A 15260-nucleotide genomic window follows, 5' to 3' on the forward strand; every position below is an offset into this window, starting at 1 on the left:
TCTCTGTTTCTATCTCTATCTCTGTCTCTGTCTTGTTCTGTGTTTCTGTCTCTCTGTCTCTATCTCTGTCTGTCTCTGTCTCTCTGTTTCTGTCTTGTTCAGTGTTTCTGTCTCTCTTTCTGTCTCTATCTCTGTCTCTGTCTCTATCTGTCTCTGTCTCTCTGTTTCTGTCTTGTTCTGTGTTTCTGTCTCTCTGTCTCTATCTCTGTCTCTGTTTCTATCTCTATCTCTGTCTCTCTGTTTCTGTCTTGTTCTGTGTTTCTGTCTCTCTTTCTGTCTCTATCTCTCTCTCTGTCTGTCTGTCTGTTTCTATCTCTATCTCTGTCTCTACCGCTGTCTCTGTCTTGCTCTGTGTTTCTGTCTCTCTTTCTGTCTCTATCTCTCTCTGTCTCTATCTCTGTCTGTCTCTGTCTCTCTGTCTTGTTCTGTGTTTCTGTCTCTCTATCTCTATCTCTCTGTCTCTGTCTGTTTCTATCTCTATCTCTGTCTGTCTCTGTCTCTCTGTTTCTGTCTTGTTCTGTGTTTCTGTCTCTCTTTCTGTCTCTATCTCTGTCTCTGTCTATCTCTATCTCTGTCTCTGTCCCTCTCTTTCTCCGTCTCTTGTCTCTCTCGATCTCTCACACACAGACACGCATACATACACAGACAGTCATGAGCACATAGAGTATTAATGAAACCTGGCACTCCACTTGAGCCAACATGTCCGCTCTTCAGGCCCCCGTGGGACCAGGCAGGCAATGGCATCCCCCTTCCATTCTAGTGGGAAGCAGGGGCGTAGGAAAGAGAAAACACAGATGTGTGGGAGTCTAGAGGGATAGGTGGGAGCTTCTCTCTCAGAGGTAACCCCTGCCCTCAACGTGGCAAGCTAAAGAGAGGAATACTCTGCTCAGCTGCACTTGAAGAAGGAGAGAAAATCCTTTTCCAAATGTGTAGCTTTCTTGGCTATTTCATTACCTGGGGTCAGTTCACCCCGTACATCAAGACCTGAGAATCTTTTCCTCTAGCTGCCCAAATCAGCCTTCTCATTGCCCAGTGTCACCAGCAATACCCATTTTCTGTGATCAGGAATGACTCCATCTTTCCATGACCTACAGTAGTGGTGACCGACACTCAGACCTACTTCTGGAGGCAGCTAGGTGCCGCAGTGGATCGAGCACTGGCCCTGGAGTCAGGAGGACCCAAGTTCAAATTTGACTTCAGACACTTGACACTTACTAGCTATGTGACCCTGGGCAAGTCACTTAACCCCATTGCCTAGCTCTCTCCAAAAAAAAAAGACAACAGACCTACTTCTGACAACTTCCTAAACAGCTTGGCTCCCAGAACCTTGGGAAAGTCATTCCCAGTAAGCCCTAGGCACCTCTGTCTTCCTGATTCCCTCAAAACCTCTTCCCGTTTCCCCCTCCTTTTTCACATATATACCCTCACTCCAGACTTCCCCCTCCTGGGTGCAGCTCTCTCCCTTGAATTCCCATAATGCTCTCTCAGGGGCTTAAGAAATCATTTTAGTCCAAGTCTTATTTTATAGATAAAGAAACTAAGTTTCAAGGAAGGGAGTGACTTGCTCCAGATGACACTGTTAGTTAGTAGCAGAGCTGGAAACCTGTTTCTTTGGATCAACTGTAGGTGATTTAAAAAAAAAAAAGTCTTGGGGCAGGGAGGAAGAGTTCATTAGCTAAGTCTAGCATGGCCCTGACATTACCATCTTTGGAAGGATTTGTGGCACTGTGCTATAGTGGATAGAATGTCAGATATGGAATAAGGAAGATGGGTTCAAATCTCACCTCCAACACTTATTAGCTAGGGTCGTTAAACCTCTCTGAGCCTCAGTTTCCTCATCTGTAAAATAGGGAGAGTTGACTAGAAGATCTGTCAGGTCTCTTCTAGCTCCAGATCTATGATCCTATGAGTCACAGGAGGCAGCTACACGGCTCAGTAGATAGAATGCTGAGCCTGGAGTCAGAAAGACCTGCGTTCAAATCCAGCCTCAGACACTTACTAGCTGTGTGACCCTGGGCAGGTCACTTAACCTCTGTTTGTCTTAATCCACTGAAGAAAGAAATGGCAAAATTTTCTCCCATATCTTTGCCACGAAAACCCCAGGGACAGTATGTTCTATAGGGTCATGAAGAGTCAGACATAACTAACTGATTGAACAAATGATCCATGTAGATCCATAAAGTGACCTGTTGAACCCTGTGAGTTAAGCTGACCCTAAATGGATACCTTTGCCTGAGCAGGGATCAGTCAGCCAGTCAATAAGGAAATAAGTGCATACTATGTCAGGCACTATGCTAAATGCTGAGGATACAAAGAAAAACAAAAGTAGTCCCTATCCTCAAGGAATTCACATTATAATGGAGGAAGTTATATACAAGGTACACACATATCTATCTAGATAGATAGATCTCTATCTCTGAGAGGGGTTGGGGTGGAGACAGAGAGAGAGAAAGAGAGAGTGAGACAGACAGAGAGTAAATGGAAGGTATTCCGAAAGGGGAAGGCATTTTCATCTGGGAGGCTCAGGAAAGCTTCTACATGGGGCAGCTAGATGGTGCAGTGAATAAAGCATCAACCCTGAATTCAGGAAGACCTGAGTTCAAATCTGGCCTCAGACACTTGACATTTACTAGCTGTGTGACCCTGGGCAAGTCACTTCATGCCATTGCCTCACCAAAAAAAAAAAAATAATAAAGGAGAAGCCTTTGCAGAAGGTAGGATTTGAACTGAATCTTGAAGAAAGCCAAAGAAAAGTAAGAGGTTAAAAGAAGACATTCCCAGCAGGCAGGAGGGCACAACCTGTGCAAACAGAAAGGGGAGATGAGCTGTAACATGCAAAGAACAAGAGGGTCAAGATGGCTGGATCCTGGGCTAGACCCACTTTCATGGCAGGGAATAAAGTATAGAAAGACTAGAAACTCAGGAAAGAGTTGGAAAAGCTTTTAAATGACAGAGGACTTTGTATCTGATCCTGGTGGTAATAGGGAGTCACTGGAGTTTATTTCCTTGGAGGGTGTGAAGTATGACTTAGTCAGATCTCTTTGGGAGGGTGCTGGTCAATGTTTAACAATAGGCTCTCTGAAAAGGCAAGACACCCTTCAAAGTTTAATCTACATTATTCATATTTTCTCCAACATGTTTTTAAGTCTAGGTAATCAACCAAACAATAAATCGAGCCCATTTTCTGTCTTCTGAGGCATAAACAAACACCCATGATGAAATTTAACAATTGGCTCCTGAGCTGACTCCAGTATACCCTGACCTGTGCTTTAGAAAAAAATCACTTTAACAGCTGAGTGGAGGTTGAATTAGAGTGAGGAGAGACTTGAAGTAAAAAGACCAACCATAAGTCTATTGGAATAGTTCAGGCAAGAGACCACGATGGTCCAAACTAGTATGTGGGCTGTGTGAGTGGAGAGAAGGGGCCACATATGAGAGATGTTATGAAGGCAGAAATGTCCAGATTTGGCAATGACTTGAATATGTGGGATCAATACTGAGAAGTTAAGGAGGACACCAGGGTTATCAGCCTGAGTGACTAGGAGAAGAGTGGTGCCCTTGATGATAATAGGGAGGCTTGGAAGAGGGGTATGTTGGGGAAGAAAGATAATGAGTTCTGCTTTGAATATGTCTGATTGTTTGGGCCATCCAGATTGAGTCAGAAAGGCAGCTGGTAATGCCAACTGGAGGTCAGGAGAGACTAGGGCTACCTCTAAAGATCTGGGAATCATCTACATAACAGTTGATAATTGAACCCATGGGAGCTGATGAGATCACCGAGTGAGAATCCAAAACTTTTTTTTAAAAAATAATATGTTGATAGCTATGTTTTAATATAATCTTTTCCTATGTATTTCATTTAAAATCAGTATTCTCCGATTATATTTTAATATAATTAGTTTCCTATGTATTTAATTTAAAATCATTTTTCTCAGAAGAGGCCCATATAGGTTTCACCAGAATGCCAAAGGGGACCATGACCTAAAAAAAGAATAAGTACTCCAGGAAGGAAAAGAGGAGAACCCAGAAGAGATGCTAGGGGGATACTCATGAGTGTGAAATGGATGAAGATCCAGCAAAGGAGGAAAGGTTAGGAGCATGGATAGAGATTGATGGACCAGTCTAGAAACCCAACCTTTGGCTCCCATCCAGCAGTGAGGAAACTGGGAAGACTTAAGTTCCAGATCCAGTTCTGACACTAACAAGCTGTGAGATCTGAGAGGAGTCATTTCACTTCTCTGTGGCTTAGTTTCATTATCTACCATCTGATACCCCTTCCCTACCAGGGAATAGGGTTGCCAGAGGGAAGGGAGAAGGGAGTAGAATTAGGGAATATTCTATGCTTGAAACTTTCTTTTCTTATGTTAGTGATTAATGCTCATGGCAAGCCAAGATTTCATTTAAATATATCAATATCCATTGAACCATGAGCTCACAGTAATGTACTGATGCAGCACTATAAGCCCAGAGAACCACCTTGCCTTGGAATTCGTACAATATTAGGGTACCATGAATACAACAGGACCCTAAAGTTCCAAGAGCCCTCAGCTCACTGGACCCTGAACAAATGGACACCTGACATACTGTCAAATGTGGTCAATGTGCTAATTGTTTTGTTGAACTTAAAAAAAAAATCTTTAGTAGTAACCTTTAGGATGGTCATCTAGGTAAGGGCTAAATGCGCATTCCCCAAAGTGGTGTATTTGCTGTTCCTTGTATGTGACATTCCATCAGCCACATCTGTTCCTTGCCCGGAAAAGCAGGAACATTTTTTGAAAATAAATGTGATATAAAGACAAAAGGCATTAATAAACCTTAAAAAGCAGCCCCAACAGGGGCAGTTAGGTGGCGCAGTGGATAGAGCACCGGCCCTGAAGTCAGGAGGACCTGAGTTCAAGTCTAGTCTCAGACCAAACACTTGACACTTACTAGCTGTGTGACCCTGGGCAAGTAACTTAACCCCAATCGCAAAAGCAGCCCCAGAATAAACCAAACAAACAAATGGATGCCGGGTACTTAGGACTAAGATGAATGCTCTGTGATTTTAGCACGTCATGACAGGTCACTAGCTCACTCAAGGACAGAATGCCTGGTCTCAGAGCCATAGCCAAGGGAGTGACAGATGGAAGAACATCCTCTACCAGTTCAAGCCCCTGAGTGGGAAAGAGTATGTAGATGATTCCCAGATCCTTAGAGGTAGCCCTAGTCTCTCCTGAGCTCCAGTTGGCATTACCAGCTGCCTTTCTGACTCAATCTGGATGGCCCAAACATCCAGACATATTCAAAGCAGAACTCAATATCTTTCTTCCCCAATGTACCCCTCCTCCAAGCTTCCCTATTATCATCAAGGGACCACTGTCCTCCTAGTCACCCAAACTCATAACCCTGGAGTCATCTTTAACGTCTCAGTCTTAGTCCACATATTCAATCTATTGCCAAATCTGGACATGGCTTGATGCATATACACAATGATTACCGGCATGGTCTTTTACTGAGACAGGTATTAGTAGCCCATGGAGCAGGGGGAGAGAGAGCTCATGGCATCTTTTCAGAAAGACATCCTGGTGAGTAACATACCTACATCATTTGTGGGAAGGAGAGTGATTAATGGAATGACGAGACCCTAGGAGCTAACTGGCTTTTGAGATTTCTGGGGGAAAACTGCTGGAGAATTGCTTTTAAAAAGTTTGATAGAAAAGAGGGTCCACCTACATACATGGCTTTACTGGGATGCACCCCCATGCCTTTTCCTGCATCCAAGTGAATCTATGTCTTATGTGGAAGAAGCTGGACACCAAAAGATTCTATGCTGTAGCAATCTCAAGATAATCTCACAACTAAACCCTGGACCAGAAAGGGTTAACCAGGCCAAGATTGGGGCCAGCCACCCACTCCAACCCTATAGCACAGCTCAGTTTCTCACATTGTTATAAGTTGGAGAAAACTAAACATCTTGAAGATATTACCATTTATAGAAGAGTATGTATGCAGTTATCTATATATAAACACCTGGGATTTATGTCATAGGATCCTGGACCTGGTTGGGGGAAGGGTAGTTAAATTCCAGAGATCATTCAGTTATTCCCTCTAGTTCAGGCACTGGGGGGGTCAAGTAAAGAAGAGAGGTTTCTCCTATCTTCAAGTTCCCTTTATTTTCCCTGTTTCTGGGTACCCCCACCCCAATACTTCACATTTTCATCTGTAAAACAAGAAACTTGGACTAGATGGACCCCTAGCCCCAAACTCAATTCTTCCTTTGATACCAAAAGCTAATTTCCTCTTGTATTATCCTCAGGAGGATAAACAGTCACCCTCTGTGGCCTAACTGGTCTTTAGGAACTGGAAGGCCATGATTCTATTCTACCACCTCCCTCTATACACAAGGCCAGAGTCAATGACTCTGACAACGTCTTAATGATGGAAGGAGATGATCCAAAACCTACTATACAGACACAGCTCCTTCAGAGATTTTTATGAGGTACAGTGGCTCACTCCAGCCTCACTTCAAATGGAGGTGATCTGAGGCAAAAGGAAATCTGATTTGTCTGAGAGAAGACAGCTCGGGGAACTGTGATTTCATCAGTGAAGAGAACTCCTGGTGTGGAAACTACTTCCAGCAAAATAGGTCAGCAATTTGTATGTAACATATAGAATCATAGATCTAAAACTGGAAGGGACTGTGGCACCTAATCCCACCCCCTCATTTTATAGGTGAGGAAATTGAGACCCTGGGAGATTAGGTAACTTGTCCAAGATCACAAAGGTAATAAACATTAGAAATGGGATTCAAACCCAGGTCTTCTGACTCCAGACCCAGTGATCTTTCTGCCAACTCTATCATTCTGCCTCCAAAATATAGTCTCAAAGAGTTCTTCGGGAGTACTCGGAGGTTAAGTCCATGGTCATACAGCTAGGTATGTGTCAGAGGAAGAGTCCAAATCCAGGACTTCTTCACTCAAGATTCCCCAGTCATTGCACTATGTTACTTCTCAAGGATTCCAATATAGCTACAAAAATTTCCTCAGCACTGGAAAGAAACTGGAATGTGTGTAGGTAAGAAAAAAACCATTAAAGTAGATAGTATTTCTTCTGTCTCCTCCCTTTCTGCTGGCTCTGGTCTCCATCCTTGCCTAAGAGCCCATTATTAATGGCACCGTGGGAGATGGACAAGGTGAGGTCAGCTGCATCTTTCAGCTTTCAGAGTTTTTGTTCCTTCTCTGTAGTGCTCTATTAGAATGAATGGATAGCTAAAGACCTGATGATCCCAGAGAATTCAAGGTCAATAGCTTGCCTCTAAGAGTCAAGGGGTGAGGGAAAGGGGGGAGGGAGAGATACACATACACAGACAAAGACACACACACACACAGAGAGACAAAGACAGACAGAAAAAGAGGTAGAGACAGAGACAGAAAGAGAAGAACAGACACAGAGAGACAAAGAGGCAGAGGGACAGAGAAACAGAGACAGAGGCAGAGAATCTTCACTTACTTGCAGCCTGGATTCGGGCTTTTCGGCTGACCACCAACCCAAATCGATTTTGGGCTACACAGTCATAGTCTCCCTCATCAGAAGGACCAGTTCCCCCATCTGGCCGGAAGTTAGGGAGGAGGAGTGAACCATTGCCCAGCACCAGGGCATGGGTACTCTCTGGGAGTTCCGCTCCATTTTTCCTCCAGGTGACCCGAACGGGTGGTGTACCTTCTGCTCGGCAGCCCAGCACCACCGACTGCTCAGGTACAACAATCTCATCACTTGGTTCCACAGTGAATGCCAGCTCCGTGGAGTGACCTACGTCCGGATCAATATCAGGAAGAGAGAAAAAAACATCTCAGGGTCAGGAGCTCATGGAGTTAGTTACAGGGTTATAGAAATGCTTGCAAATCCTCTTCATAAAACACATGGGTTAGGATAATCCCAGTTCCAATCTCTCCAGGTAGCCCTTCCTTATGTATAGCAATCAGAAACTCCTGCCTCAAAATGGACATAATATGTAACCAAATAAATACCTACGTATCTATTCGATCAGCACAGTACCTAGCACATAGAAGGTGCTTGATAAATGCTAGTTGATTAGCTGATTCTGTCCATCCCTTTGCCTTTGGGTTACTGCATTTCAACTGGATAGTTTGGGGTCTTTCTCATTTTGAGAAATCCCCAGGGAAGATGACACAAGTATCTTTAGGGGATTTTGTAATTTCCCCCCAATCCTGAACCCTATACAAAGCCTATTTTTCTGTGACAGCTCCCTTTCAGCATCAGCAGGAGGGAGACACTTTGCATCTCTGTTGCACATAGTAGGCATTTAATAAATGTTTGTTTGCCAAATGAATGAACTTAACTGCTCCATGTCTCAGTTTCCTCATTTGTCAAACAGCATAATACCTAACACCTAAGTCTACCTGTCATGTAAGGTTGTGTGTGAGTTGAGGTAACAAATGGGTGAGAGCACTCTGAATAGCTAAAAGTGCAAATAGTACAAAGTCAGATATAATAATGATTTCTTCTCTGCCTTCACCCAGCAAATCATCTAAACCTAGACCAGATCTGAGCCTAGACCAGAAATCAGTTAATGCTCAAGGCTGAAAGAAAACAGATCTCAGGGAAAAGTGGAGGAAAACTGCTTAGGATTCTTGCTTATCTCTTGTTTTCCTTTTTTACTAGATCTAGGATTCCACTAGGGTAGGGAGAAAATGCCCAGCCTCTACCAAAGCAAATCTTCACCTTCTCTTCAATTTATAGTCTCAGAGATGGCCTGAGGGCACTGAAAGATTAAATGACTTGCCTGGGGTCACAGAGTCAGTAAATGTCAAAATCCAGACTTGAACTCCAGGTCTTTCTGACTCAGAAGCCAGCTCTCTACTCACTTATTCCATGCTGCTTCTTTTCTTTTCTTTTCTTTTTAAACTGTCATAGAATCGTGACAAGTTAAGTCTGGAGAGAACCTTAAGAGATAAGCTCCATTAATTTTGCTTAGTCACAATTACTGCCAAAAGATCCCTCCCCCACAAATAATACTAGCTAGCATTTATATCAAGTTTTAAGGTTTGCAAAGCACTTTACAAATATCCCATTTTATCCTCTTGACTTCAGGAAGTAGATGGTATTATTATCTCTCACTTTACAGATGAGGAAACTGAGGCAGTCAGAGGTTAAATGATTTGCCCACAGTCATACAGTAAGTGCCTAAGGAGGAATTTGAACTCAGGTATTTCTGACTCCCGGTCCAGGGTTCTATCCTTTGGGCCACCTGGGATCTTCAGCATTCTTTGCCCTTTCCCGCTGGAAGATGAAGGACACAGGTACCCTCTCCAATACCGGGGGACATCAGATGCCCGGGTTTGATTTCAGCATGACTGTGACCTAGTTCCTCTTCTGAGGTCGTTCCCCCTATTAATATATGCTGGGCTAAAGTGTACTGTAGGAGAAAGGAAAAGAAATTCTAATTTTTCTCCCTTCTACCCTAGGTCAGCCCAAATCCATTAAGAAAAAAAAAAAAAAGGGAAAGTACTTTGAAACTGCTCCCTCCTGCCAAGAGGCTGTATGTGTTACATTCAGAGGATCTGAGTTTGAATTAGGGTTCTGCCACTTTACTATTTCTGTATCTTTGGGCAATCTACCCTCTGGAAACTCAGTTTTAAGTGCAAAATCAGGAGGTTGAACTAGGAGGCTTCAGTCCCCTCAAGTGAGGGAGAAGAAAGGAGAAAATGGGGGGGAAGGAAGGGGGAAAGGGAGAAAGGAGGTGAAGATGAGATGTGAGAGAAAAAGATTGTTCTCATCTCAGACCACTGAAAGTCAAATTTCTCTATCTTCTTCACACCACAGCCTGCTCGACTTGTTATCCAATTAATGGGACCCAGCACCGCAAACTGCTCAACTTTACCCTGAGGGTAAGGGAGTAGGGCTTTCCCCCGACCCCCGAGGAGCCATACAAAAGGAGCCTGGGATTCAGAGGCAAACCCTGTTCTCCACCCTATCCACCCCCAGCTCCCTCCCTTTGTGACCTCACCGAGACCAGTTCCCTCCCTCCGTCACTGACTGACTGAGACTGATAGCTGACTGCTGACCCGGGGCGGGGGTGGGGGGTGGGGGGCGCCAAGGGAGGGAGGAAGCATGCCGCTTAGACCAGGCTAATCAGCATCTGGGTAAAACACACCGGCATAGAAGCCAAGAGGATTTTCCTTCCCTAGAGCGTAGCATACATCTAAGTGCCTGAGTTACTTTCAAAGAGTGAGTAAACGAAAACAGCAACTCCTTCAATAAGTGTGTATTGAAAAATTCTTTAAGACGGGATAAAGCAGCCTATTTTCAATCCCTACTTAACCTTCCCTAGTCTCTGGCCAACACCTCCCCAACTGCTGTGGAGGTAGGTGCATAAAGTTTCTTCAGTGACTCCAGGTGAGGAAAGATTGTATGCTGTCAAGAGAGGAAAAGGATATAAATGCAGGTCAAACATTAGGGCTGGGAAAGCCCGACCAGAATGGGAGCAGGGGACAGAGAACCGGTCCATTCTGGCCAGCCAAACGGAGATTACTGACATAGCCCCGTGCTGCCAAGTGCAGGCAAGCCCGACCCAGTCCCAGAGTGAGTGTGTCTGTGTACAGGCATCCTGGATGTATGAGCGTTTTTTGTATGTGTGTATGAACCTGTGCATCTTGGCGCACTTTTGAATAGGTGGAAAAGTAATAGTGCTTGCCCGTACTCCTTGTAAGACATATCTCTCACCGGTAGCAACTCTTTTTGCGACCCTCGAAAACCAGGTTTTGGCTTTATTTCTCTCTAAGACCAGAAGCCGCATCTCAATCCCACGCTGAGTCCTAGACTGAGACTTTTCTCTCCTGACACATTCCTAGTCCCCGCTCTGTCCCTTCTCTTCTCAAATCCCACTCAGCTGCCCGCACACTAGTTGCTTAGTTCCAATACCATCTCCCCTTACTCAGGGACCAATCCCTTTCTGGCTTCCTTCATTTCAGTTTCCTTCAATTTTTCCGTTTCAATCCTGCTCCAAGCCCCCTAACTCCCGTCTGAGTTTCCTCTCATTCTCCTTTCTGTGCTGGCTGTCTCCTCACTGCAGGATCGGAACCCTCTGGGATTGCTCCCTCTCTTTCTCCCTTCTATCTGGGCTAGGTTACCTTTTAGACTCTTTTATTTCCTTCACCTGTCTCTCTCTTCACTCTGGGCTCCATTCACTCTCAGATTCAGACTGCTCTCAGACTCTACTCCATCCTCTCTCCATCTCCCTTCATTCCAGGTTTCATCCCCACTCCATCTCCAAGCACTCCGGACTCCAATCTTTCCCGTAGCCCATACTTGCTCCGTCTCCCTTCACTACGGGCTGCATCCCCTCCCGGGGTCCATCTCCGTTCCATCTCCCTTCACTCCGGGCTGCATCCCCTCCCGGGGTCCAACCCTGCTCCATCTCCTTTCACTCCGGCTTCTTCCCCTCTCGGACTCCGCCCCATCTAGTTTTGGTCCTGGGTCCGCTGTCCGCTCGGCCCCGCCTCCCCTTGCCCCTGCCCCTGCCTCTGCCCGGCCCCTGCCCCGACACTCACCGCTTCCGAGAACGAGCTGCAGCAGCAGCAGCCGAAGCAGCAGCAGCCAGAAGCGGGGGCGCAGGAGCGCGGGGCGCGGCGGAGCCATGGGGTGCTTTGCTCTTTTCCGCTCAGCTCCGGACCTGTTAGTGTGCTCACTGTGCCCCTCGGAGACGGCGCCGGGGCCAAGATCGGGGCCCGGGCCGCGGCCGAGCCCGGGCGGCTGGAGGCTGGGGCCGCATGCCGCTGCCTAGGAGCTTCAGGGCTGCGGGGGACTCGGCGCTTGCGCCATCTTGCACATAGAGGAGCGATCTGTCAGCATCTCGCTCCGAGCGCTCGGAGCACACGCTCCCCACCCGCCGCTGGCCCGCTCTCTCCTCCCACTGCCTCCACTCCCTCTCTCTTCCCTCCCCCTTTCCCCTCTAGCCACCCTGTCCCCTCCCCCCTCCTCCCCAACCCCCTCTCTCTGGAGGCCCAGTCTGGGGAACAAAAGACCCAACCAGCGCTTTATTCGGCCGGACATCCCCGGCAGCGCCGCTGCCTCCCCCTCCCGCCCTCTTTCCACTCTTTGAACTGAGGCCGGCGGGGCCCTAGAACTCCCTAAGCTCCAGCAGTCCCGGAGAGCCTCGAAGCTCTCTGGACCTCTCCCTCCTTCTGCGGGAAGGAAGGTCTTTGAGAGGGAGTTACCGAGAAAGATCCGGGGAGCACCCTCGGGCTTGACTTTCAAAATAAGTGAGAGGGGAGAAGTGGAGTGGGTGTGGGGTGTACGTGTAAGTACAGGGAGGCTGGAAGAAGAGAGGAAAGAGGCAGAGATGCCCTGTTTTGGAATAGACCAACCCCCTTGTGGCTTACCACTCAATGAAGCATCTGAACCAGTCTCTAGACTTTAGATAGATATCTAGGTGTGTATGTGGAGGGAAGATAGATGAACAGATTTTGTGGTTGTTAGTCGTGCCTGACGCCTAGTGACCCCGTGGACCACACTGTGTCCATAAAGTTTTCTTGGCAAAGATACTGGAATAGTTTGCCATTTCCTTCTCCAGTGGATTAAGGCAAACAGAGGTTTAGTGACTTGCCCAGAGTCACACAGCCAGTGTCTGACGACAAATTTGAATTCAGATATTCCTGACTGGAAGTCCTGGAAGGACTGAGTCCTGAGTCCTCTGAGCCACCTAGGTGCCTCCTAGGTGATAGATAGATAGATAGATGTAGATGTGCAGAGAAGATGGGTAACGTGTGTGTAGAGACAAGAGAGAGGGAGGAAGAAGATAAGGAGAGATTAGAGGGAGAGAAATGAGAGAGGGAGAGAGCGAGAGGAGAAGAGAGACAGAGACAGACAGACAGACACACAGTCCTTGAATTAAACAGTGCAAAGTTTATAGTGACCTCCTGGGAAGCATGTAAGTCCCACAAATTCGGTTAGGTCATTCAATTGTGAGATTCTTGGGATACTCTCTCACCCTGGGATAATCCATAGCTCCAGATCTACTATTATTTGGATAAGAGAGCTAATGAAAGTGAAAGTCACTATGTCAGTTTCCTCATCTGTAAAATTAGGATGAAAAGCAGCCAATTGCAGTTGACAGTGGATAGAGGGCCTGCCTAAGGTCCTTAAAAATGGGGTTTTGAGTCCTACTTCTGACACACACTAGTTGTGTGATAGTGGTCAGGTCATTTAAATTCACAGTGACTCAGACAATCCTCAGAGATTATAAATTATGGATGAATTGCCAACCTGTGTGGAAGAGGGAGGTTTCATACGAGGAGCTCCCTACATTGATAAAACCACAGGTATGGACCAGCCCCCTTCACCAAAATGAGGGTATTCTTCCCAGACTACTTTTGAAGTGGTATTTTTAAAATCACGTGACCAAAATGTTTAAGCACAATGAAAAATTTAGTTCAACAGAAATTTAGGGAAGACTATTACCATGCTTTCTAATTGGAAAAATTTCAGACATCATCTGTCAAGAAACACTTGCTGGTAATAAAACATAGGACCCAGGTGAGGATATACGTTAGGAGCACCCATGCCACATATATTTACATAGAACATTGTCCATGCTATCCTATCATGCTCATGAATCCTGAGTACTGTTACTCCTGATGAGTCTGTCATAGACGTAGTTGGAACTCAGATCCCTTAACTTCAGAACCCAGTGCTCATTTATTCATATATTGATTCACTTACCATTTATTGAACACCTACTATGTGCAAGTCACTATCCCAGTCACCATGAGTTGAAGACAAAAATCAAATATTACTGTCCTCAAAAAGCTTCCATTCTATAAAGGGGGCAATAAAATTGGATCATTGATTTAGAGATGTAAAGGAATTTAGGGAGGTCATCTAATCTAATCTGTTCATTTTAAATGGAAATGAGGCCCATGTACATAGGTAAGGGAATACAAAATATATTCTTAGTAAATATAAAATAATTTGGGGGGGTGGGAATCAGGAAAGGTCCCATGTAGGAGGTACCCCTTGAGCTGAGTCTTGATGGAAGTTGAGGATTCAAAGAACCAGAAGTGATAAGAGTGCATTCTGGGAATACATAGGGAACACTCCACTTTGGCTGTAAGGCAGAGTATGAGGAGAGTTTGGAACTACAGGATGGACTGGAGCCAGATTGTGACAGGCTTTAAATGCCAAACATTTGTATTGTTTGTATTTGATCCACTGCAATACTTCCACTAAATGTTGTTTGTGTCTATGCCTTCAGTATTTATCTGGAATCAGGCCATCTTCCCCCTGAAGAGGGAAGAGAATCTCACACTTAGCCTGGGACCTTCGGATTTATGTGTTTGGGGGAAACAGATGGAGATAGGCTCCTCCCTTTTCTCTTTGTCACTCACAAATTGTTCAATCCTATTTTCGTCTATTTGACTGGGAGGTCATGTGGCATGACAGAAAGAGCATTAGGCCTGGTTCTAGCTCCAGCTTTTGCTAGGTACTTTGGGGAATGTTTATTCCTTTCTCTGGGCTTCAAGTTCCCGAATCTCTAAAATGATTGATTGAATAAGACGATCTAGAAGGCTTCTTTCAATCCTCCTCCTTCTTTCCCAGATCTTGGTTCTGGTACCAAGAGACTTGGGTGCCAGTGATTGCAATGTAATCAGGTTGCCTCTAAAAGAATGGGTATGTGGGGCAGCTAGGTGGCGCAGTGGATGGAGCAACAGCCCTGGAGTTAGGAGGACCTGAGTTCAAGTCTGACCATTGCTTAGCCCCCCCACCCAAAAAAATTGGGTATGAGGTTAGAACCACATGAATTCAATTTAAACAAGATCTGCACAACTTTGGAAATTCTGAGGTCTTCCATGTATTTGTTGGATTGGGGGAGGGAAAAAGGTATTGAGGGAAGAGGACAGGCGAAGATCTGTATAAAGCACTCAGCTCTCAGTTTCTGAGGGTCTGGTGAAAGGATACCTAACTGGTTACTATCCTATGTTTATCATAAGAGAACATGGCATCAGTGGATAGTGTTGAAGTTGAAATCTGTGAGACCAGAGTTCAAATCCTGCTTTATGACCCTGGGCAAGACACTTAAACATTCTCCCCCCCCCCCTCCTTTTTTGGTGAGGCAATTGGGGTTAAGTGACTTGCTCAGGGTCACACACCTAGTAAGTCAAGTGTCTGAAGCTGAATTTTAACTCAGGTCCTCCTGACTCAAAGGCCAGAGCTTTATCCACTGCGCCACCTAGCTGCCCCTACACTTAGACTCTCTTGACCTC

General features: G+C 45.6%; 1 protein-coding gene across 1 annotated transcript in view; it reads right to left on the reverse strand.

The window, feature by feature from the left end:
* Nucleotides 1-11637, reverse strand: part of IGDCC3 (immunoglobulin superfamily DCC subclass member 3) — a 69979-nt gene extending 58342 nt beyond the window's left edge. The window contains exons 1-2 of the mRNA XM_027851989.1: nt 11334-11637; nt 7489-7788 (exon numbers count right to left, since the gene is read on the reverse strand). Coding sequence (XP_027707790.1) covers nt 7489-7788; nt 11334-11637 — 604 coding nt within the window. The remainder of the gene's footprint in view (nt 1-7488; nt 7789-11333) is intronic.
* Nucleotides 11638-15260: the final 3623 nt, after the last annotated feature.

This window comes from Vombatus ursinus, unplaced genomic scaffold (genome assembly GCF_900497805.2).
Source record: "Vombatus ursinus unplaced genomic scaffold, bare-nosed wombat genome assembly UNPS02009205.1, whole genome shotgun sequence".
Lineage (NCBI taxonomy): Eukaryota > Metazoa > Chordata > Mammalia > Diprotodontia > Vombatidae > Vombatus > Vombatus ursinus.